Source organism: Berghia stephanieae, chromosome 7, assembly GCF_034508935.2.
Source record: "Berghia stephanieae isolate SIO BIC M18660-M18661 chromosome 7, UCSD_Bste_1.3, whole genome shotgun sequence".
NCBI lineage: Eukaryota > Metazoa > Mollusca > Gastropoda > Nudibranchia > Aeolidiidae > Berghia > Berghia stephanieae.
Window position 1 is genome coordinate 34,732,222 of NC_088366.1, and position 25,189 is coordinate 34,757,410.

Sequence of the window (25,189 nt, forward strand, 5' to 3'; positions counted from 1 at the left end):
TATGAATAAAAAGACTAAATGTGTCGATTGCGGCAAAACTGGTTGGATCTGGGTCAGCCCAGATACTGTCCTTTTGTTGGTTAGGGCAGTATAGTGAGAGAATGTGAGTAGAGAGCCAATCAGAGCAGGACTCAAACCTAGGACCTTCCAATCTGAAGGGAGTGTCAAACCACTATACCACACACCACATATTATGTTGCAAATAGTCGAAGTATGAATACCATCTGAGAACATTAAAACTATATTCTAAACTTACATGCCTATTTCTATGCAAATCTTCAATACATTATGAAAGGTTTTGTGAAAAACTGGTGTCATAATTTTTTGAAATTTTTTTAAAGTAATTGAATATCAATCCTTTATGATGTTGATTTTCCTGACCACCAAAGACAATTTCAGACCTCATGGGCCGGCATTCAATCTACTGACCTACCAGGCCACCCTGTGGTGATTGTAATAATAATAATAATACTAATAGTATCACTGTAATAGTAATAATAATAAATTTTTAAAAAATATATATATTCAATACCATATCAACTCACCTGCAATCGTCCGAGCCGAACTCGAATGCCATCTACCTCCCCTTTCTTGAATTGAGACAACAGATCCAGAAATTCAGAGAAGTTATGTCCTCTGATTGCATTTTCCCGAATAACCATACACCATGTGGGTCGGCCTGATAGCTTCCAACATTTGGCTAGGAATGCAAGGTCATTCTGACAATTGAAAAAAATAATTGCATAATCAAACACTTTTACAAATGGGAAGAAAGCATTGATGCAAGATAATAACTGGAAATGTTGTGTATGATACTGTGTCTTCAAGTAAGGCTAGTTTTATGGATCTTTTCATGCATTTTCTGTGTTTTGTCTGAAACGGCTATGTCTATTTTCTTTTGCTGTGTCTGATAGTCTATCATACTCATCTCTTCAAATTATAATAAAGTAAAAACAAACTTTCTAAATGATTTTATGTTTTTGATGGGTGCCAATTCTCAACTATCATTTCTGCATTTCCATATACTTCTCAGCAACTATCTACATAAATGAAATCTTGGCATTGGCCTATGGCAGCCATTTCTGATACATATTGCTGCATTTTCTGTCATAACTCCATGCAAAAAGCATATCTCTCCTTGAAACATTCCCTATTCTTTGAAATAAATTTGAAACCAGTGCAATTATTAATTTTATATGCTGTAAAACTATAATGTGCCTGAAACACTTTCCACCTACGAATTTTAACTTATTGATGTAACTTTTTAAAAATGAAAAGAATTTTGGTTCTCTTATCTTTATTATTTTTGTCCTGTTTCGAATCTTTAAAAGTTTAATTTGTTCCTTTTTCTTCTTTTTTAAAATCTTCAAACAAGCATTATATTATTTCAAAATATCCATCATGTCTACCAAGATACTGTAAATAATGAAATCATTTAACAGCAATCTGTTTGCTTACTTTGCAGTCATCCATGACTAACCGTATGTCCTGAGCCAGATAGAAATCACTGCACTCAAACAGAAGAGGATAACATAGCACCGTTTTGCCACATGCACGGAAAATCTAAGGGGATGGAGAAAGAGGAGAATAAGTATTTGTTAAAAGACATAAGACCCAAGGTACTGAATTTATTATGAAAAAGACATCAACAACATATGCTTGCAATCATTTGAATAAGTCAATTGCAAATAAATAAATTCCAGATGCTTTCTACCTTTTCAAAACTAGATCAAACAATATAGAGCGCGACCACTAACCACTCCGTAGCGAAAATGAAAGAATAACATTAAAACTTCGAAACGATTGGACTTATTTTTTTTTTTTTTAATAGCACAGTGATGGTATATATCTCTTGCATGTGGGATATTGTAGGGGAGAAGAAACATGGTGGTAGTGGTTGATATTAGGTGGTCATCATCATATCGTGTCGTGCCAGTGGTGGATCCATTGGATGGCTTCAGGGGTGCAGCCTCTCAGGTCCATATCACTGATATGTGGTCCAAGTTCGCATTCGTGAAGGATGTGGTCCATGTTTTGAGCCGTGTGTCCACATTGACATCGGCAGTCTGAAGAAAGTCCCCATTTCTGTAAGGTTGTTTTGGTTTTCCCCACTTTAGACCTTGCCCGGTTCAGTGTCAACCAATCTTTCCTGGGGAGATTTACTCCGCTTGGCAGTTCTTCTTTGGGTTCCTGAATGGCATCATTTGGGCAGCAGTCCCATTCTTTCCATGAATGCACTCTGTATATGGCTGCATGGTCTGGGTGGATGCCTTCAGTTGTCAGGAAGCTTTTCCTAGATTTCAGTCTCCTTGGCACGATGTTATGCTCATAAAGAGGATGTCTGGTGTCACTTTCTTGTTTGTATTTCTGGACTTTGGTCTGTGCGTCTCTGCAGATGTGTGGTGGTGCTATCCCCGCTAGTCTATAGATGGCTGGTATGGGGGTAGATCTCAGTGTCCCAGTAATAATGGTGGTTGTGATACATTAATCTTTATATAGAATGAAACCTGCCTCAGACCACTTGTGTGGAATTTGTGCCCTATAGATAGAATATCATTACGATTGTCTAATTCCAATTAGCCTAATCTATTTCCAACCAAAATAGCCATATAATACTACCCAGATAACTTAACTCAATACAGCAAAGACAAGCTTATTTTGTTCCTTCTATGAAATACAGATATCTGCCTAAACCAGTCAATATTACTATTACTTTGAAAACATTTAGGTTTTCAATTTATTTTAAAACCAATCTTTCAATGACTGACCTTTGAAGTACTTAGAGACCCAAAAGGCCGTCCAGGTCTACCAGTGAGACCCAGTTTGTAGTTGACACCCAGGTATTCATACGCCTTGGTTAGTTCCTTAGGTGACCAGATCTGGATGGGCTCAATTTGATGTGGTGTCTGTGTCTCTATCCCGTAGGTAGCTAAGAGTTGCTGCAGACGTGGCGTCTCTGATATGAGAACTATTTGTATGACTAGGTCAGGTGCAGACCCCTGGATAGTTAAAGCATGAATAAATCAAAACAATAAAATGACAATAATATCTATTACCTCCTGCATTATAAAAAAATGGACAAAAAGGCTTCAATTTATTTTTATATTTTTTAATTAATATAAATATATATATATATATATGTGTGTCTAAATCAACCAAAATCTTAAGTAAAAAAATAATTAGTGGCAGACATTAAATGCTTTTTCTATTCTTATGTTTTGAATAGAGATAAATTATCACTAGAGAGCAAATGGAGAAAATGACATTTTAAAAACATTCCTTAATTGTCTGAACATGTGTTGAATATTTGTATTTATATTGAGCACAGAATACTATGGATATTTTTTTCTAATCCTTTTTCTTCTTTTTCTTATTTCAATCCACGACAAAATATAAGTACTTCCTTTCCTTTTCCTCTACAATGCTTATGACTTAACTAGCTGGCCAAAAGCGAGCATATTGAAAGAAATATAAGACAGGCCATTATAAAAACAATAAAATAAGCTTAGGGAGTAAGAAAAATGTTTAATGTTAATGAATTTATATCCTATGAAAGATGCCAGGAAGAGAAGACTGTAATAAAATTATCTTCCCGGCGATATTTTTTTTAATATTCCAATATAGTTAACAACATATTTTCAAAAAAACATGTAATTAAGATTGATGACAATCATATCATTATGCCTTCATTCAAACATGGAATTCACCAGCTACTAAGATAGGGTTATTGCAACCAAATTTACAAAGGTATTAAATCAGTAATCTGAAAACTCTCACTGACATAAAACAAGAGACTGATATCATCGATAAATGTTATACATTGTAATCAAAACTCTCTTTGGTATTAATCAGTAAAATGGCCCGTAAAAAAAAAAAGATTTATACTTTTAATTTTAACCGTCTACTCCTATTGTGTATTGCTATAAAGGATATAAATATAAGCACTGTGAATTGAACATCTCAATAATCTCAAGACATTTTGATTCTAAAGCTAGGATTGATAAAATGAATAAACTTTGTATTAAGCAGTTTCATAAACTCTTTGTTAACCATTAACAACTACTGGTAACATGAAATTTGGGACGATAATGACAATGGAGATAATGATGACAGCAATGCCAACTTTGGCAACAACGATCAAGAAATGGCTAAAATCATAATTGATTTCCTGACAAATGACAGAAAATTCATTTACAAATGATTAAAGATAATAAGACTATTACATACATTTGGCTTATTATGAAAGGTCTCAATGGAAAAGAGGCATTAAATCTGTTAGGTTTGCAAGGGGTTTCCACACTGGAACTCCCAGTCCAAAGGCGACTGACGTCCTTTCAACATCAATTCACCTCAGGTGTCCCAATAACTCGTTGCTATTCAAGTAAAGTAGTCCTTCAGAGCTCAAGAAGCCGAAGTTTATCTTGGTTTCTATTGCATAGCAATTGCTTGCTATCCTTTGGATAGGATGCTAGTCTATCACAAAAGTACTTTCCGCCAAATCTAACACCCAGCTACCCATTCACAACTGGGTAGTCAGAAAAAAATCTCAACTGCACCAGGGGATCGATCTCGGTCCCTTTGCAAGTGAAGAGAGTGCCCTACCAACTGAGCTATTGGGACCCCCTTCAAGTAAATGGACTGTTATAAATCATAGGTGTAGTTGAGATTTTTCTGACACACTTCCCCCCCCCCCCCCCACCCCCCCTTTCCCGGGTCCTTAAGATTAGGCAGAGATTAATATGGAATAGACTTATATCATATCCAAAGAGTAGCAAGCAATTGCTATTGTGTAAAATGCCATAGAAACTATGGTAAACTGTAGCTCCATCGACTTTGAAGGACATTTACTCCCACATTAATTCAACACAGCATTGCTCTCCATTTACAACAAATATTTTTTATCTTTTCATATAGTTCTCTATTTCAGAAATTGGGAGATCGAATAAATCTTTTTTAATGGGGGAAGATGTCCCAATGTAATACTGGAACTGTAAAGTGGAAAATGCTCATATTTTGTTTAAATGTCAAAAACCACCTCAATCTGGTATTATATATATTATAGAGAGTCGGATATTGACAATGAAGTCAATGGATGAGCTATGAAACTTAAGTTAAATTTGTATGCATTTATTGAGGATAACAACATTTGGTTTGTAAACTGTAAAATCCTAACTTGACAGTTTTTACTTCAAAATTTGGCACCAAGTTCATCCTGATACAATGCCAGATTGAGGCTGTGGAGCTATGCAATCAATTGAAAAATTTGAGGGGAATAATAAGGGTAAGGGAGGGGGGGGGGGCGATAGAAAACTTTAATGGACAACAAATAGATATGAAACACAAGCAAAGAAATATGAAGCAGCAATAACTGAAGGAGAGGCAATAATGTAGCTTACAAGCAGGAAGGTGGTTGACATGATAAAAGAGGGGGGTAAAAATGTGTGAAATGTGGTTAACACTCAGTTGAGAACTGATTAGAAGCATGTGCCGTTTTGGTGATCATTGTTTTCAAACAACAAACCAAAACCTACATGCCTCACGGTTTAAACAAAGTCCTGATTAAGAGGTTCTTTATGCATAAATATGATTACTAGCATCAAGGCTAAAACAAAATTCCCTTAAATGACAGAATAGCAGAAATCAGTTTAAATACCCTGTATGGTGTGAATATTATCAAATTATATGTGAAGAAATATTTATACCAAAAGTTCTTTAACTCTTATCGGGTAGGGGTTTGGACATGTGAATTGTAAAATCGAGAGATACAGCTTCATTGAAGCTTGAGTTGCAAAGCAAATTAATCAAATTATGGGAAGGCAAAAACAAATGTATAATTTTATAGGGGTACAAAAAAGAAAAAAAAAGGGAACAAAAAAATTTCAATTCTGAAGGTCTGAGGTTAGTTAAAGGACAAAATCGCAATTGGTATAAGACAAATGCCCACTGGCAAATACTTTATTCTCTATGATTTTTTATAAAATGTTTTGTTTTGTTTTTAGATTATAGAATAATAATTAAGAGGAAAACAGTCTGAATTGAGTGACCTAGCGGCTAATCCACCACCATAAACACAACGTGCCCACTTTTCCATCATTTCTTTCAGAAGTAAAAATGTGAGATAACCTGATCGTACAAAATGAAAATGAAAGTTCAGCCCCTTTAACCAAATAACTGCTGTACTCTGAAAAACTGTTATTTAAAAGTTTGGCCAGAAAACTCGTCCTTTAAATATCTATTGATTTAAACGACAGTTTCGTCTTGGCAAAAACTCTCAAACTTGGGACTTTCAGGTTTGCGAATTTTTGCCAAGATGAGGTTTATTTAAATCGATCGACATTTGAAGGCAAATTTTATGGCCAAATTTTTAAATACAAGTTCTTTCAGAGCATGACAGTTAATTGATTTAAAAGCAATGATGGCAAATGAGTGAAGATGTTTTAAAATGGTAGAAATCAGAACTGTTTGTTTATCTGTATTTGAGATATTAAAACCGGATTTTAGGCACTTAAACACAATGAATGACAAAAAAAATAGTGATATGCAGTATTTAAATTTAAGTAAATATTGTGGCCAATCTTTGAATTATGAAATGCCACCATTTTCAACTCAAAATCTGTTTTTCTTTTATCAAATCCAACTGGAAACAAAATAGCGCAGGTATAAAACAAAAATAATCAAAATTGCAATATTTGTTTTGTGTCACTAACGTCAAATCCTGTATACATCGACTCTGACTGAAAAACAAAGAAATGAAAAGAAAGAAAAATAATTTTTAAAAGTATTTATAAAGATGTGATTGTGATTCTGATGCATTCGTCATGAACCAATCGTTGTCAGTTGTATCTTACATCTTTGAACTCTAACAGAATGGGAATGCATTCATTCCAAGGGTCACATACACAAACACACAGACACATACTCAAAGACACACAAACAGAAATTGGGATTTGATCCAAATTACTTATTCCAATCTGTGAGGTATGGACTGATAGGGAGTGAATATTGGATAATCTAATTTCATTAATATCTAGTTGTGACAGTTATTTTTAGAAGCCGATTGTTAAAATGCATTTGAAATTTATCAATTTCAATATAATTTTCAAAGACTACAAACTTCATTGGTTTTATCTCCTTTCATCGAGTCATTTTTACACTATCCAGTAAAAGCTATCATCAACAATCACCATCACTCCTACCAGCAATTTTTTCTACCAGAATCTTTTAGTTGCCTCATTATCATTCACAAACTAGTATGACAGTTGGGAGAGAATACTTTTTGAAACCGATAGAACAATATTGACAACATTCATTCCCTTAGATGCTAAAGTTTTACAAATACAAAGTGATTAAGTAATAGTTATGACTGGTCTCAAATTGCTCAATTCAGTTTAAATAAAAAGGTTACATTACATTTTTTTAAAATAAGATTTTATAAACTAAGGGGGTTAGGTCGACCAGAAATCAATCAGTACTATTGTTAAACATTTACTGTTACAAAATGCAAACGAGGTTACAAGACAGAAAGGTTGACTAAACTACAGATTGCAAATGCAATGTGAATAGTAAATCCACTGTGAAGGGAAACACAAAAGGTGAAAAACAGAAGGAATTTCAGTGACTAAAAATTAATTCAAAACAATTAATCACATATTCCCTGATGAGATCGCACCAATTCATCACTAATAACAAATGATGACAAAAATATAATAATAATAAGGAATCTATACATCGCCTTAATTCCTAAAATAATATTCAAAGGTGCTTTACATGATGCATTACATTATATGAGAATTTCACAAAAAGATCATCCCTAAACAAAAAACATCATATATGAAGGTAGGTCTTTAGATCTATGTTGAAGACAGGCTTTGTATATCGAGTAGATGAAGGCAGGGCATCTCAGATATGAGAGGCAGAAAAGCTGAAAGCAGGGTCAAAAATTTTCGTTTTTTTGAAAACCAATCAAGAAGCCGAGAAATGGATGGCCTGAGTGATCAAGCAAAGTCGTAGACTTTAAGCAAACAATTCATATAATCAGGAGCAGTACCATGGACACATTTAAAAGCAAGATGGGTAATATTCAAGTCAACTCTTTTCTCTTTGAGTGGCCAATAGAGGGACTGCAGGACTAATCTCTAATTCATGCTCATTTGACAAATCTTGCAGCTTTTTTTTTTTTTTTTGGAGTACATTCCAACTCTAAATTGACTACTTTGGTAAGCCATACAGGAGAAAAGTGCAATAGTTCAAAGTCAATGAACTGGTTTGGTTTAAAGGATTATCTATAATCTTTCATGGAATACCTTGGCAATGGCATAAATATATTATATATAATATATATATATATATATATATATATATATATATATATATATAATATATATATATATATATATATATATATATATATATATATATATATATCATTATTGTTTACTTCTACAGTACTGTTTCATGCCACTAGGGCAATCTACGGAAAGTGTGTCTACTCGTTATTGTTGTTTCATACTTTCTGTGATGTTTTGGTGTCAAGATTATTATGGTGGTTTGAAGGTGTTTATTTCTGTCTGCATGCGGATGTAAGGTTCGTTTCTTTTCTTCAGTGTGGCCATGTTTGGTTAAGTAATGATGTAAAATTTCCTTTCTTAGCACAGATTGCATAATACGGAAGATGTTGAGTATGATTGTGCTCTTGAGATAGTTTTCCATGTAATGTTATGTTGTATGTTGCTTTCTTTTAGGTTCCAGATATATTCACTTAGTGTGGTAGAGTCTCGTTTATGTATATTTTTGAATGTCGATTTATGTAGATTATATCTTATTTGAAATGAGCATTCTGTGAGACCTATATATGTCTCTTGCTTTAGTGTGTTTGAGCGTGTAACCATAGCTTTGTAAACAACGTTTTGTGTTAAGCAATTGCCATTTAATGGGCATGTTGTCTGGGTTCTGCAGATTGATATTGTTGGGATAGTTTTCGTTTGTTTTGAGATGATATGATATTTTGGATGTTTGGCATACACAAGTATCCTACCTTGATGGTATTTTTGTTCATGATAGGGTACAAAACATTGTCTTGGTGTAAGCATTTTTGTAGAAGGTTGAAGAATGTTTTGCCGATAGAGGTTGCCACGTTTTTATTGTAGGGAGGTTTGAAACAAGTTATGTTCCTTCTTTTGTATCTTTTTGAGCGAATAGGTCTATTTTCATATTTCATTGTATATTTGTAACCACATTTTAAAGTGTGTCTGTGTAAGGTGGTGTTGTCTCATTGAATAATATATCACTGTTTGTAGAGTTATTGGATAGAAATTTGTTAATGCTCTTTAGAATTATACACGGCACCGAAAATTGTGCTGAAACTGAACATTTAGCAAAAAGCTAAGTTTCTATGATCTAGCCTGAACGACGGTGCCGCTTGCTGATTACAAGAGACAAAGCTGTCACTGAGTAATTAATTACCGCTGCAGGCGATTGAGTAAGGGGAGATAACTGAGTAGGAATAAATTATCAAATTATTAGTAAGTTTTTCCTCAGTTTACTTAAATATTCATGTTTCTTCTTTTAAACTGCTTTTAAATGAAGAAATTTCATCCATAAATAAATTATTAGAGTATGAATTAAAAAGGCACCTAAAATTTAGTATTTTACCAAAAGTACATTGAATAAAATATTAATTGTATTAAAATGTCACCGTACAGATTTTATTTTTTTTACGTTATGTAATAGCATGTTCTATTTCATCATATGAAAACAGAATTGCCAGTTAAGCGATGGTTATTGAGTTATGGTCATTAGAAGTGAAATCGGCTAAAATCCTTGAAAGTGAGTTATGTTACTGACAACGTTAATAATCTGAATTATGTTTTTATATTGTTACGTGTAATCTGTATTAGTCTTTTTAAACCATAAATATCCTAAAGCCAATATTCATCACGGGTTCTCTATCGTTTAAAGAACACCAACAATTGCTTGCTAATCTTTAGATAGGACAGTGATATATCGCAAGTAATATCTGATCAAACAATCCCAGCTAGAAAATCCTGCTTGTTGGACAAAAGAATCAGAAAAAAACTTTACTGCATCTGCGATAAATATTTTTTTTTTTTTTTTTTTGTTTGTTGCTTTAGGTCTCTTCCAACACAATTGAGGTTATATGAGAGACCGCTGAAACAAAAAAAACAAGCAATCTAACAAAAATAGTACAAATGTAAATCAAAATCATAACCTAAAGATATCATAAGCTAAATTATAAATAACCAAGAACAAACAGGCAGAAGATTTACAGAAAAAAAATATCCCCTGTCAAAAATACAATCACAAACCAAAGAAGCAGGATAGGCTAGTAAAGAGAAGAAGAAACGACATCACTATCGGATCGTACACCCATGGGAACATCATAGGTATATGATTCAAGGGTGATGCTCCCATCCAACCACCCGCGCGATAAATATTGGTACTTTTATTTGTAAGCTAATACTCTGTCTTTATCCAAGTTAATAATAGTCAAATTCCACATAGATATTTCCACTCGTTGTCCTGTTGACATATTTCTATACTATATGCATTACTGGTGATGTGGCCCAACCCCTCCCCACTGCTAGACTAGTGTCCGATCCAGAGGGTAACTAGTGATTTCTACCATAATACTACAGAAACAAGGATAAACTGATGGTTCTTACTGACTACTCTTTTTCTATGTAAATTGAAAAGAAACTCAAATCTCTTGGTTGCTAAAATAATATATGGAAAGAATGTCAAATGTAAAACGTTTTTCAAAGACAAGCATCGCATCATAATGACCGACACTACATGAGGGATGATTTTAAAAAAGGAATTAAGATTAAATCTAGCCGTAATCTTTATTATGCTCCATGTATTATGTGATAGACTCTAAAAACCTTGCATCAGTAAAATCGTTTATTTATAATTTAATAATTTCCACTACAGCCGAAACTGCAATATCTGACGACATTGCTGGTCGAAAGCATTATTAAGTCAGTCATGCCACAAAACTTTGCACTGTATTAAAGAATATTAAAAAGCAACTCTCTTAACAAACTATTTTGGATTCAATGATCATTTACTATTGATATGAGATAACACTACTCCGCTATACTTAGTCTACTTGGACTGGTAGGTTCGTAACAAATGGATATTATTGAACTTTACAAGAATGGAACTTGGCATTGGTGACTTAACTGTTCAAGAAATTAATTGCACTGTAATCTGCATTCTCTTGTCTTTCTTTTCAGCCAAAACCATATTTGGTGTACGTTGACATTATTTAAATACTTCACTTAACAAAATCTAACTTTTATGGTCTTCTTACAATTTTTTGTCTATACTTGACTATAATTCAACAATCAATGGCAAAAATAATTGTTATTTTTTGGTATCATAATAACATGATTTTATCTCGTTTCGTTCAGACCTAAAACAAAACTTTAACATAACATAATCTTAAAGCGTGCTTGATTAAAGACACCAATAAAATTGGCATATTGTTGAAAAAAATGGTCAGACAAAAGTGGTCATACAGTTAACACAATGAGGTCAGTCAGAGGACAGATAGATGTCGAGGGTAGAGGTTTAATGACTTTTGGATTTTCAGCTAAATGTTCGATCATTTGGTGGCGTGTATAGATGGAGGATGATTGCTATAGCTATGGATGTACAATGGGGTGTTGTTGTGTTTCGAGAATGGTTGGTATGTACCTTTGGTTAGATTGTTATATCCATGAAATCAAATATCTTTTTGTTGGCTTTGATTGTAATTGTGGTTTTTATTTTATGCCTTTATATATATATATATATATATATATATATATATATATATATATATATATATATATATATATATATATATATATATATATATATATATATATATATATATATATATATACAATGAAAATTGACAATCTGATAAAATTTATTAATTTAAACTTGCATCAACAGAAAGGTTGGATGTCTAGGCATGTGGACATTTAAAATAATGAGAAAATCTTGTCATTGCTATTGTAAGATAAAAATTCCCGACTCAATTCCATCTTCAACAAAAATACAAAATCTTAAATTTACCTTAATCTTAATAAGATACAAATTCATCAATTTTGCTTTCTTCAGCCAATAATACAAATTCACTTTGGCTTTCTATGTATCATTTAATAAAATGGTAGATAAATGTTGATTGTGAAATAGTGGTGATAACAATGATGATGATAATGATCCTGGGCTCTTCACTCCTCGTAACACACTTTTACTTTTATATTTACACCTTACTTTGCCCATGGCACCATTAGCCTGGAATTCTTTCTGTTTGTACTAAAAACAATCATGCTATTGAGTACTTCAAGTCTGGACTGAAGCCAAACTGTTCAATGTACTTCAAGTGTTTCATATGAATTAAAGTATTAATCTTCTTACAAATGCAACATTTATTCTTTTCTAAATCAAAATATCTCATGTCTAATGTTAACATTCTTGCAAAGTACCTTTGAACACAGTTGATAGGATTAATGTTTTATAAATTTGATCATTAAAAGATTTCATCATATCAATGATTGTTTTGAGGACGAAAATAACAATGTTAGATTTCAAATTATGTTAATGGTGCCAATGACAAAGATGCAACAAACCTGAAACTTTGAGTAGCGGTGACTAAAGGTGGGTCTTTCTGTGGCTGGTAGATAGCGACGTATGCAATCCAAGTCATTGATACCTATCAAACCCTCCACTGTGGAATTGTAGATCAATAGGAAATGTGGGACTTAAATATGGTAGTTTATTATGGCCTATTAAAAAATAAGAATAAAGGGAAAGATGTATTCTCCTAAGACTGAAAGGAATATAACTAAAAGACAGCAAAAAGAAACCTAAAAAACTGCAAAAATGATCGCAATAGTAATTTGATGATGACAAATTTTCTTTGACAATCTTTAACAAATTTAAGACAACAAATGATAATGATGATGATGATATTGATGACACAGCATTGATAATAATGGGGATATGATTAGGCAAGGAAGTGTCTGAAACCAAAATAATAATTTTAAAAAAATTTCAATAACATATTTGCAAAACTCACCGAGTAGTTTACTGATAAAGAGTACACTCTGTCCCCACATAAACACACCAGCTTTCGTTCCTTCAAGAGATGGAACTTTCCTTTGACTTCCTGGGGCTGCTCTCTCAAACTCTACCAGTGATTTTGGCACATAGTAATACATAGGCAACAGGTCACCTGGAATTACAAACACAAACAGTGCAACATTTTTCAATCGTCTCCAACTTATCTTTAAAACATAGACTTTGGGAAACTCCTTTTTCCAATATTGAGGCAGAAAAGGACATGTCATAAGGCCAGACACGATCTACAACTGTGATTTTGGCATATATTGTATATTCTTTTGGGGCTTTTTCTTTTCTTTTTTTAGCTAAACCTGCCCAATGTGCTTTACAAGGGGACTCTTTGTCAACAGCGACACTAAACATGTAGGAGACATGATGCCTGTTAGACAAGAGTACAAATTATTTTTTTTAGACAGAGGCAATTCTGTTGATAGCCAGGTACTCATTATACACATTAATACAATGAGAGAATGTGATTTAAGAGCTTTTTCCAAGGACTCCAGCTGGACTCGAACCCTGGACCTTTCGGTCCAAGGGTAAGTGTCATACCACAATACCATATGCAGCAAATTTTAATCATATTAGTTTGATTTTTATTTTCTCTTTTTTTTTCTCTGCATTTAGATAACAGTTTACTTTTCTTCATTTTTGTTTTTACTTATTTCATCAAAATTTGTGGGCTTTCATTTTAACTTTGAAACACCATAATCAGTTAATTTGAAAATATAAATGAATTTCAAAATACATTGGAAACTACATTATATGACTGATGCAGTCTGAGGACAATACAACAGTAATTACATGATAAATTGTTTTGACAAAATCTAAATCTAATGTAACTGTCCTATTTTTACCTTGAGGGGACTCAAACAGGCTGTCCTCTACTAATTTTTGGTACTTCTTCTGGTCCTCTTTGTCATTGCGGAATATACCTATTGACAAATACAGTAATCTCAACTTAGTTTCTAGCTTAGCTCAAATAATTTTTTTGCTGAGCTTCACACCTTCAAATTAAAGCAAGACTCCACATTAAGCACCAGAAGATGAATTCATCTTCCCTCCTTTTAATAATAATAATAATAATAATAATAATAATAATAATAATAATAATACTAATAATTAATAATACTACTAATAATAATAATTCAACTTATAATAATAGATGACACTTGTATAGTGCATTTTCAAAACCAAATAACGCTCAATCTGCTTTAAATTGTTTTCTCAACCCTCTTACAAATCACCCTTAACATAATATAGTTAAAATTATTTTTTTTTAACAAAACAAAAAAAAAACAACAACAAATTTTTATAAATAAAAAAAACAAAGCAAACAAATAAAAAAACATTGTGAAAATAATAAAAAATTAACTAAGTAGCTGATGCAATGCAACTGTTTAATATATATGTGCATTTTAATTCTTAACCTACGGGGCTGTATTACTTTTGTTTCCCCTAATTAGCAATAATATCTTTTTTTTTACCAACCCTACTTATTTGTAATGTACATTACAAGTGAGCACAGAACAAAGATTCTAACTATATTTATATTTTAAAATTATAGTTGTCTAAAGTTTCTAGATGAATTTTACTTAGCTCTAAGTTTGCGGGTCTAATTCACTTGACTCAAGTATGAATTAATACCTGACTATATGCAGAGACATATATTGTAAGAGTGCTAATCACAAAAATGGTGCAACTTGAACTGTATAAATTGGACTGTAATGAGAGCCATGAGTCCATAATGGCAAAAAGTGAGAAGAGGACAAAAACAATGGAAAGGGGGCGGTGAAAAGACATCTATGAAACGATGCTGATGATGATGATGATGATGATGATGATGATGATGATGATGATGATGACGATGGTGATGACGACGATTTGAGATCAAAGATGATATCAATACACCATGCATGAAATAGTAAAAGTGCACAAAATAGTTGTACTCACTGTCGATCAAGAGGTAAACATAAAACATTGGCCACTCTGACTCAATATTATCAAAATTCTGAAAATATAACAGAAGAGATAAACTTTTTAAGCATTAAAAATCTCCTCTCTTAACCAAACAAAAGGCAATGGCATGGCATATATATAATTGGAGATGCAGTATATAGTGAGCGAGCATCCAATCAAGCTAAGAATTGTTTTTTGTATAGCGAACAATAGCGGATAAGAATGAGTTTGGATGAAAACTTTCAAAAAGTTGAACCTCTGAAGAAATTACGGTCACAAATAAAATCTAAATCAACCCAAAACTAAATATTTCCAACCTTGTTTTGAATAATGCATATAAAATATCACTTTATATTGCTTCAAAATTGATGTAGGTGTTCAATTTAGAAAGAATTTCTAGTATACATAAAACATTTTCAGCAATTTCCTCTTCAAGTTAGTTGTTATAATCTGAAATTAGAGTGGGTTAAAAAATCATTATTTTATTTCTGGCCCCACTAAAAATCTGTTTAGCTGATTAAAACTGTATACTCGTAAATGGCAAATTCATTTACCCATGTTATCAATTCCTCAATATGATCCAGCAGTTTCTTCTAACAAGATGAAGTAAAATATACATTCAAATTATTTATGTTTTACATTTAAAAAATAAAAAAAGACTAACCTTAATTTCAGCTGACTTATAGTACTTCCTGTTTTTGTCTTCCATTGTTGTTTTGTAACCATCTCGCAAAAACCTTTTTATTCCATGATTGCCTTTGAGTTTACGGATGACTTTTTCCACAGTGCGGTTGCGAATTGGTGTCTCATGAATACCAAATGCAGGCCAGCACACAGCAGCTAACAGGGATGCATCAGTGTTCTGTAAGTTTACATTGAAAAAAGGAGATGAAAATGATAATGATAATAATCAGAATCAACTAGAGAAGAAGCGCTGTCTTGTTGTTTTAAGATTGCTATTAATCCATCTCCTGTATTTATTAGGTTGTATGATTCCTAGTATTATTTCTTAAACCTGAGATTTTATAAAGAGCAATATCAACTATATGCCCTCAAAGCACTTTACAAGAGGCCCCAAGCCAACAACAATGCTAAACATATGGATAAAGGTTTTGGTTATTTTGACAAAGACAACATTGTTACTGACCACAGGTGCTCATTTTACATGGGTATGGCCAGAGAATGTGAGTAAAGAGTAACGAGCTTTTCCAAGGACTAACTTTGCACTACCACAGCAGGACTTGCACTATGGACCTATGGGTCAGAAGCCAAATGTTGTACACAAGACCACAAAATTGAACACAAAAACAAAGAATATTCCATTTCCAGGGCAAATAAATATGAATATAAAAAAGCATTTCATTCATCCCATATGTTTTTTAAAAATCTAATAGTATTTGCAAAAAGAAAAGATATGACATACTTAATTCAGGAGTCGCAGATTATAATTTCTTAAAATAGAGTCACTTCTGTAAATGGATGCCAGCTGTTAGAAGGACTGAAACTTGAAATTCAAATGTCAACATGTTGCTCAATTGGAAAAGAGAAAGCGCAAAGTTTAATTGACATGTGCATTGCACTTAATTTGACTACTGCTCACTGAACTAAGGAGATTTCAGGAATTGCAAATCTGCTTCCAGATACAAAACAGATGACAGGGTAATTTTTAGGTACATTTTTCTAGAAAGAATTGATCAATTAATAGACAATATTTTTTTTGGATCAGTGCCTAGAATTTTTTATGAGGATATTTTCGACTAACCTATATCGAAAAACCGGAAATATGACTTAGACCAGAGAACTGGCAACCCTGCTTCTGTACTACCCAAGTAAAAGAGCAAAGGCCATAAGCTTAAGTAGATATTGATTAAAGAAGCAAGTACAGCAAAGCAGTGTTTGAATCTGCTACTCAAACATCGAACAACTCACTTTAGAGTTGGATTCCCGGGGTAGGATTGTCTCGAAGATGGTTCTGTTCCTGTTGTGGGCATCAATATCCACAAATACAACAGACCAAGCAGCTCCATTCTCCCCAAAGAGATTGCATCCATTGACAGCTTCCAATGCTGCCTTGGCCATCCCAAGAGAACTAAATGTGAATATAGAGGTAAAAAAAAAAGATATTGCCCAGTCTTAATCAGATAAATCCTACTAAGAAAGCATAAGAAAAATTTTCTCTTGTTGTAAAGTCGTAAAATCTTGAATAATTTGCATCCATGATCACAAATCAATATCTCTGACATTTAAAATGAAATTAAGAACTTTCATCTCCTACCATGGTTTTATGTTGTAAAACTTATATAAAATATCAGTCATTTGTTTATTTGTTTTGTTTTAACTCTTTAAGATTCAACCCGACAAAAACCGACAACGGCATAATATTCATGGACGGGGTAGCCAAAACTGGCTCAGTAAGTAAAATCCAATCGTTGTGAAGGAAATGACAGGATCTGTCACTGTCGCAGGATGTTTTCAGTTTTGATTTTTATAGATTTGCCGACAGAAAATAAAATGTTGTAGAAATTGCGATTTAAATCCTATTTTATTTGCGGGTGAAAATCATTGACATTGCACTTTATTGGTAAAAATCGGGGGGAAATTACGTCTTTGGTGATGAAAAATGACTTTGATAACAATTTTTGTAAATTTAAAAAAATATTATGAATAATTTATAACTCCCTTATTTGTGGGGTGATTTTGTCATTCGTGGTATCAATTTATTGTAATAAAGAGATAGGAACTTCAGAGTTATTTTTTCTGATGCGAAATTATTACTTTGTAATTTTAGCACGAAGAAAAGTACTTGGTAAATAAATTTGTTACACCTCTTTGATCAACCGCCACCGTCATTCGTGTAGAATTGTGAGTCACAGGCTATCTATCCAGATGGCCGAAACGACACTTCTCGCCGTCCATGTATTACGCTATTGTTATGCAAGGAATATAGCACCTTTTTGAGTAGGCCTAAAAGCTAAGATCTAAAAGTAAAAAATATAATTCTGAGGAATTTGAAAGTCACATTGTTGAAATCTGCTTGCAAAAAGAAGAACATTGGTCCTTATTTCAGAAAAATCGGTTGAAAACCAACTGTTTTGCGAATAAATTTGATTTTAAAAATTGCTTTTGTTTATTTTAGCTTTTTTTAGCAACTTTTTTATTTATCGGCCGATTTTCTTGATTTTTATATCATTGTTTATATCTCAATGAGACGAGATCAGTGATATACTTTGTTTGTTTCAAATGTAACAAGAACATAATTTGGCTTTTTTACCTATCAACCATTCCTGGATAATTTATTCAACAACGTGGTGATTGTGACGCAACTATGCGATGAGCGTCTTCCACTGTTTCAGCGATGACTCAATGTATTGTTGACGGCTGTTGACACGTGAGCTGTCAGATAGACCAATCGATGCTCAATAGCCATTCGTTCTTCAATCAAAAAACTTAAGAGCTCACAAGAACAAAAGTCTGAAATGTGGTGATGGACGGACCTATGAAATCATTTCTGGGTGGAGTTTAGTCATGAGTGACCGTAGAAAACGAAAAGGCGACTGCAGATATCAAAGGGTAGGCTTATATCATCAAAGGATGTCTACATGATTGACATGGCCATATAGGGAACTCATTATCTACTCCCCCAAAAAGAATCTGAATACGAGAGGGTTAAAATAGTAAAACAGCACTTGTAACACTTAAAGGCCATATTAGCGTCTACTTATCTGTCTTATTATTTTGCCCTAAGGTAAATACCAATTTTGAAATTATTTTGTTTAAAGGGGGGAAGGTAGGAATGGAATTGAAAATCAACTTTCTTATCGCTTGCAATACCAGTCAACTTGAGATTATGCCAACAGTGACATGTTAATATTGTTCAATAAAGGTTTTAATGAGAGTCAAAGAAAGACGACTCATAAATGTTGAAGACACAAAACAAGTGACGTGTTTATTTTTTTGTTTTCAATGAATCATAATTTCAAGTGGGGAAAACTGTATGAATGTACTATTTCCATCTTTATCTATACAATTTATTTCTTTGAAATGATTCATAATTGATGAAGTATAGTTCAATTTGAAAATTTGTAAATTTCTGAGTAAATAACAACACTGTTATCACTTTGTCCTCTGCAGTTTGAAAATTAGTTTGAAAAGTATGGATGATTATCATTATCAAGTTTATTTTTAAAAGAACTGATTGTATTGCTGACACTAAATGAGTGATTAAATGGTAGTCACCTGGCATGGATTTCAGTGCTGCCATTATTGTACTTGCTGCCTCGCTCCCACATCCCGTAATCCGGTGTCCGGTAGGCTCTCTCTACATAGAACACCAAGTTCTGGACAAAGCTCACTTCATCCGTTGAGTAAATAATCTAGTTTTAGAATTTTTGATAAAGAAAATAATGCAAATGATGCAAAATATTACATGTTTTTGTTTTTGTTTTTAAGGGTTTTACGGCGCTTGCAACACATTTAGGTCATATCAGCGCCAGTAAAAAGGAAGAAAATGGATAGTAAAAAGTTCTAGAATTACAATTAAAGCACCCAAGAAAAAGAAGACAAAGGGGAACTGAGAACAAATAGGGATCAGATGTAGATTCCAAGAGCACACTATCAAAGTACTCAGTTTGAGACGACCTATAAGTCTCATCCAGACACAAGCACAAAATCCAACAAAGAGGAACACACTCAAATGCCTACATTATACATTAAAATAAAAATAATAATACATAACAGAGAGATGATTTACAAGGAAAAAAATATCATCTCCCACAACAATAACTATGCATTTGACTGTTTCCCTCCCAGCTAGGATTCCGGCCAGTGCCAGGACAAAACCAAGTAATCTCATTCCGAGACAAAGACAGAAAGCATGTTGGAAAACAGATATAAGGGGATAGAAGACACAGCAAGTACCTCCCTGCCCGCTATGGGAGGTCAGGATCCCCACCCAGGCAAAATATTACAAAAGACTTTCTAATTCTGATATTCATGTATAAACAATGATGAGAAAAATATTTCGGCTTCAATTCATTAACAGTAACACAGAGAACAGTTTAATATTGTAGATCATTCAAGTTTCCCCTTTATCAACACAACAACAAAAAACACAAAGGTAGTTAATTCAGATATTTGCCCACGCACACAAAAATTGTATTAAATTTTAAAATAAACAATAATAATAGAAATAATAAAATAATGATACTACTACTAATAATAATAATATTATTATAATAATAAGAAGAATAATGATAAGAATAATTTAAAAAATAAAAAAATCAATGCTCATTATTACCTGTAGACCAGAAGAGATCATCTGTACCAAGTATAATAGAAATAGGGCCACAGCATCGATCTGAAACAACAGATAAAAAGAATAGCACAAAGTTATGACATGTTAATTTTACGCATTAATAATTCAAAAATATCATGCACTAGATGGAACGTATTTGGCAAAAAATAGGAGTTAGATTATTGTCAACATTTGATAGAGGGATATTTAAAATAAACTGCCCAGTTTATCCTTTATTTGGCGTCAGCAGATATTGGTCTATAAGTATTTCTAACAGAGCCATTCAATCTTTTGTACAGAGTTGTTATTTTGCCCTATGAAAGAGCAATCATTTGAAACGTGCCTCACTGCAATCCTTCTCAAACTGAACAACTTTGGTAGAGTATTGGTTTAACTACTGGTGAGAGACCCCCGAACCCTCTCACCCTCTTACTCCTCCTCCTTAACATCAATCAACTCTACACATTACGGAGGATATTTCATCATAACTTAATACCTTATCCCCATTATCCCTTAAACTTTTCTCAGCTCATGCATGCTTCAGATTACTTTCACTATGGTATTTTAGAAAATGAGATTTTTTCATAAAGAAATCCATTAAGAGTAAAGGATCTTGTCACTATGCCTTTAATTGAAATTGCATGCAAAATTGACCTTTTATTAGGGTTATCGGTGAAACCAAAAAGTTAAATCAACTTTACCTGTAAATGTTCGTACTCATCATCTCTATATGTAGGATCACCAGTCAAAAGGTCAAAGGTCGAATGCAAAGCATGAGATGGGTTCTGATTGCTTTTAAATTTTTCAACCTGAACAAAATAGATATATATGTTTTAATAGTGGTAGCAGCAGTAGAAATGTTGTGGTGGTTGTTGTAATAGTAGCAGTAATAGAAATAGTCTGTTCCAAGTACATGTCACAAATTCCTCCAAAGTTGCAAAATGTGGCGCCATGATTTTTTGCATGCAGGCTTATATTTTAAGTGACATTATCAATTTTGAGTACCGATAGTGATAGACCAAACAGTTTTCTCACAAAACTGAATTCATTTGATCTTTTCATCGCTTGCAATAAAATATGACTCAAACTTTAAAATGTTTACACTAATGGTGTGTTGATTCTCTTTCTTATGGGGAAAATAATCACAACAAAGTTGCATTCAGTAGCGAAGATTAGCAAATAATTTTGGGTTGTTTGAAATAGTGTAACAATAGATATCATTTAAATAGTATTTAACATTTGTTCAAAAACCTCATAGAGTTCGTAATTTACTCTTCTATGGTGGACAACAGACATGTAATATATTAGAAGACATAAGCAGCCCATTAGGTGCTTATACATTTTTGGACAAAGACATTGATGTAAAAAAAAAAAAAATAGGCGGGTCCTCCGCATTTTTACGCTCGTTTTCGAAAGGACAAGGAGAAATGCCTTTCAAAAAGACATCCCCGACCAACTGTTAGGCAAGACAACTCATAAAGGTCACAAATGCTAATCAAGTCCATGCAAAAGGAGTTTATACCAGTTTCTATAGCATGAAATAAACAGTCGTTATAACTTTGCATCAAGAAGGAAGTTTGTATACGCAGTTTGTGGCATTGTTCTGATGGAAATGGTTCACACAAAAAAATTAATTAATAAATAAATTAAATAAAATATCAAAGAAGTATGAAAAAAGTATTGGGAAACCTAAAGAAAATTCTTAACAAAACAACACCTCCATACCTTTTCTGCCTGCCTGATCCAGCAGAGAAGAATGCCACGCATACTTTTAACAGCAGCTTGACCCAGTTCATGGGCTCTTCCATGATCATGGTCAATCTTTCTGTAATTAAGAAAAATATAGTCAACATATTCTCAGAAATTTTATAATATATTATAAGTATTGAGATGATAAACTCACAGTGGTTTACCAGCGGATCACTTAGTTGAGATGCTAGGTCAAGAGGTCACTACTCTCCTTCTCTTTACCTGCGCTCTGGTATGGCACGTGCCTGCAGTCAGTGAAGCGAGTAGTCTAATTGGTCTGATAAATAATGGCATAGCCAAGCCACAATTATCTCAAATGTAAATCTATATCACTCATGTTATAGATTGAAATCCCCCTCACACAGTGGACTAAATATCATAGATATCATCAGTATATTTCTTTCTCAGGAAGACAGCAAAGTAGACTCACATTTTCACTACATTTATCATTTAAATCAAATGTTTCTGGAATCCCTACAACAACAATCAGACGTTGCAGTTTATTATTATTCACACTAGTACATAGTACAAACTGTCTACTTTCTGTTGCACTCATGTTAAATCAGTTCAACAAATATGTAACAAGTGTAGGGGTGGGGTATCAAATTTCACTGGGAATATCTAGCAGTCTATGAGATGTCTAGGCTATCGTGGGTGATGAATTTGGACCAGTTACACAATGTAAACAATGTCATAATCATTTCCTGGACTCCCTACTGACCATGGAACACTTTACTACACTGATTCTACAGTTTTATCATTAAAAGTTCCCACGAATATGGTAAAGGAGTGAAGAAGTCATACTTATTGTAGTACAGGAACGTGCATATATATATATATATATATATATATATATATATATATATATATATATATATATTATATATATATATATATATATATATACATAAACACTCTCTCTCTTTGCAAGTAGCCCTACAATAATAGTTCTTGAAAGACATCTGTTACTGATTTAAGAAATATGAAATGAATGGGTTTGTTTCAGTCATGTCTCTGTTGATTGGTGTGGGAAGGTTTTATTCACCAGCTGCACTACTTGTACATTGTGAATATTGAGAATAATGTCTGAATTCTGTTAATTCCTAGGAGGTGCCACTATTATTTTCTCTATCTTGGCTATGTTTGAGTACTCCCCCCCCCCCCCCCCCCCCCCCCCCAACCACTCCCCCTCTTTTTATTTTCCCCAGTCAAACTTGCCTTTGTGGAATACTATCTGTACTAACTGTTGATGTTATATCGTTGTTGTCAGTGATATGAATTAGGTGTAGTGTGAATGTGATGCATTTCTCTTAGCCTGTCTTTTACGTTTGTGTGTGTGTATATGCAGGATGTAGGTGTATATGCATGCATGTGTGTGTGTGTGAGAGAGAGAGAGAGAGAGAGAGAGAGAGAGAGAGAGAGAGAGAGAGAGAGAGAGAGAGAGAGAGAGAGAGAGAGAGAGAGAGAGAGAGAGAGAGAGAGAGAGAGAGAGGAATGCCCTTTTCTGCCATATTAATTGCTTGTATTATCTACTACGCCACTGTGATGGTGTTGTTGTTTGGCGTAATGACGATGGTTTTGTCTCTATTTGGAATAGTGAAGTAAAATCTACACACACAATATATTGCTTTATATGTTCTTTAGGGGTGTGTTAAATTGTTTAATCCACTTATCTCCCTATCTTTTAAATACAATACAAAATACAAATGAAGAGAACATACCTTATGTCCAGCCCATTACATTTATGACCATTAAGAACGTAGTTAAAATGTGTTGAATCAGAAAATGAATGTTTTACTTTGTGTAAAAATATTATGACTGGACAAAGCATTAATTAGTTTCGGAATCCAACGTCTGATTTTAAAGATTTGAATTTTTTATTGTCCGCACAACAACAAAAATATTTAAAAATAGTAGGGATTTTAAATTGCTGATAAAACCTATAAGAATAATCACAATAAAACGAAAAAAGAACCAATATAACAAGTGAAAGTAGTACTGTCTGTTCCATAAGTTAATATTATTGTAATGTAAGTGGTCATCTAGATATGGTGTTATATTACATCACGAAAATGCAATACTTTGCGTCTTAACCCTCAAAGAGGGGAATCCCCGTCCAGGTAGCCAATTTTACAGCATGCAGCTGCTGTTGTCAGTCACTTGCTGGGTTCCAGCAGTATAACTAAGTGATCCGATTTTATGAAGAAATAAACAGCAGTGAACTATTCACGGACTAATGAGGTAAAAATAATATTTAAAACACGAAATAAAAGTGACTCATTGAATAGGGGTGGCTAAGAAAGAATGAAAAATATGTTCTAAAATGTGAGTGTGAATGAAAGAAAACGGTGGGAAAAAGGAGGGAATAAAATGATATGATATGGATCTAACTGATAGAGTCATCCATTAATCGACCAGAGAGAGAAGTTTTTTTAAAAACTATTATTTGTTTCATAAATTCAAATATACTTGCAAAACAATCATTTTATATTTTAAATTCTAATAAAGCTGGACATTTTCTAAATAAGCATTATATATCAATTTATCTTATAATTCCCTCCCATGTTTCCTGTGAACATACTTGTAAGCCTGATGCAAGGCCCAGGTGGCTGCAGCACAATACACTGTGTCTCTTACATGGGCAATGTTGTTGGTGTTACTGGGAGATCCAATGGAAGGGAAAAGACCAATTGTGGGACTCTGGTATTGCAGGATTTGACGCTTCACTGGTGTGAAAAAAGTTGCTAGTTACAGTTATGAGAATATGCTGTTTTGTTTGTTTTTTTAACAACTGGTTCCCAAGACAACGCATTACAAAATATTTCAAGTCTATATAATTTGTCTATGATGGAAAATACTGTTTCAAAAATTGTAATATTTGTATAAAAAGACTTGAAATACATGAAATATTATTTTTATATATATATATATATATATATATATATATATATATATATATATATATATATATATATATATATATATATATATATATATATATATATATATATATAAATTATCAATCACTTATCACAAATAAATCATATTAATAAATCT

General features: G+C 33.0%; 1 protein-coding gene across 3 annotated transcripts in view; it reads right to left on the reverse strand.

The window, feature by feature from the left end:
* Positions 1-25,189, reverse strand: part of LOC144977141 (phosphorylase b kinase regulatory subunit beta-like) — a 40,193-nt gene that overhangs the window by 13,002 nt on the left and 2,002 nt on the right. For 2 of the 3 annotated variants that reach the window (XM_078921991.1, XM_078921992.1), the window contains exons 3-17: positions 24,714-24,858; positions 22,109-22,208; positions 21,085-21,192; positions 20,387-20,446; positions 19,327-19,463; positions 17,020-17,179; positions 15,755-15,952; positions 15,085-15,142; positions 13,989-14,066; positions 13,091-13,246; positions 12,642-12,739; positions 6,708-6,734; positions 2,769-2,999; positions 1,459-1,563; positions 546-719 (exon numbers count right to left, since the gene is read on the reverse strand). In XM_078921991.1, coding sequence (XP_078778117.1) covers positions 546-719; positions 1,459-1,563; positions 2,769-2,999; positions 6,708-6,734; positions 12,642-12,739; positions 13,091-13,246; positions 13,989-14,066; positions 15,085-15,142; positions 15,755-15,952; positions 17,020-17,179; positions 19,327-19,463; positions 20,387-20,446; positions 21,085-21,192; positions 22,109-22,208; positions 24,714-24,858 — 1,835 coding nt within the window. The remainder of the gene's footprint in view (positions 1-545; positions 720-1,458; positions 1,564-2,768; positions 3,000-6,707; positions 6,735-12,641; positions 12,740-13,090; positions 13,247-13,988; positions 14,067-15,084; positions 15,143-15,754; positions 15,953-17,019; positions 17,180-19,326; positions 19,464-20,386; positions 20,447-21,084; positions 21,193-22,108; positions 22,209-24,713; positions 24,859-25,189) is intronic. The other variant, XM_078921993.1, reaches the window with a different exon arrangement.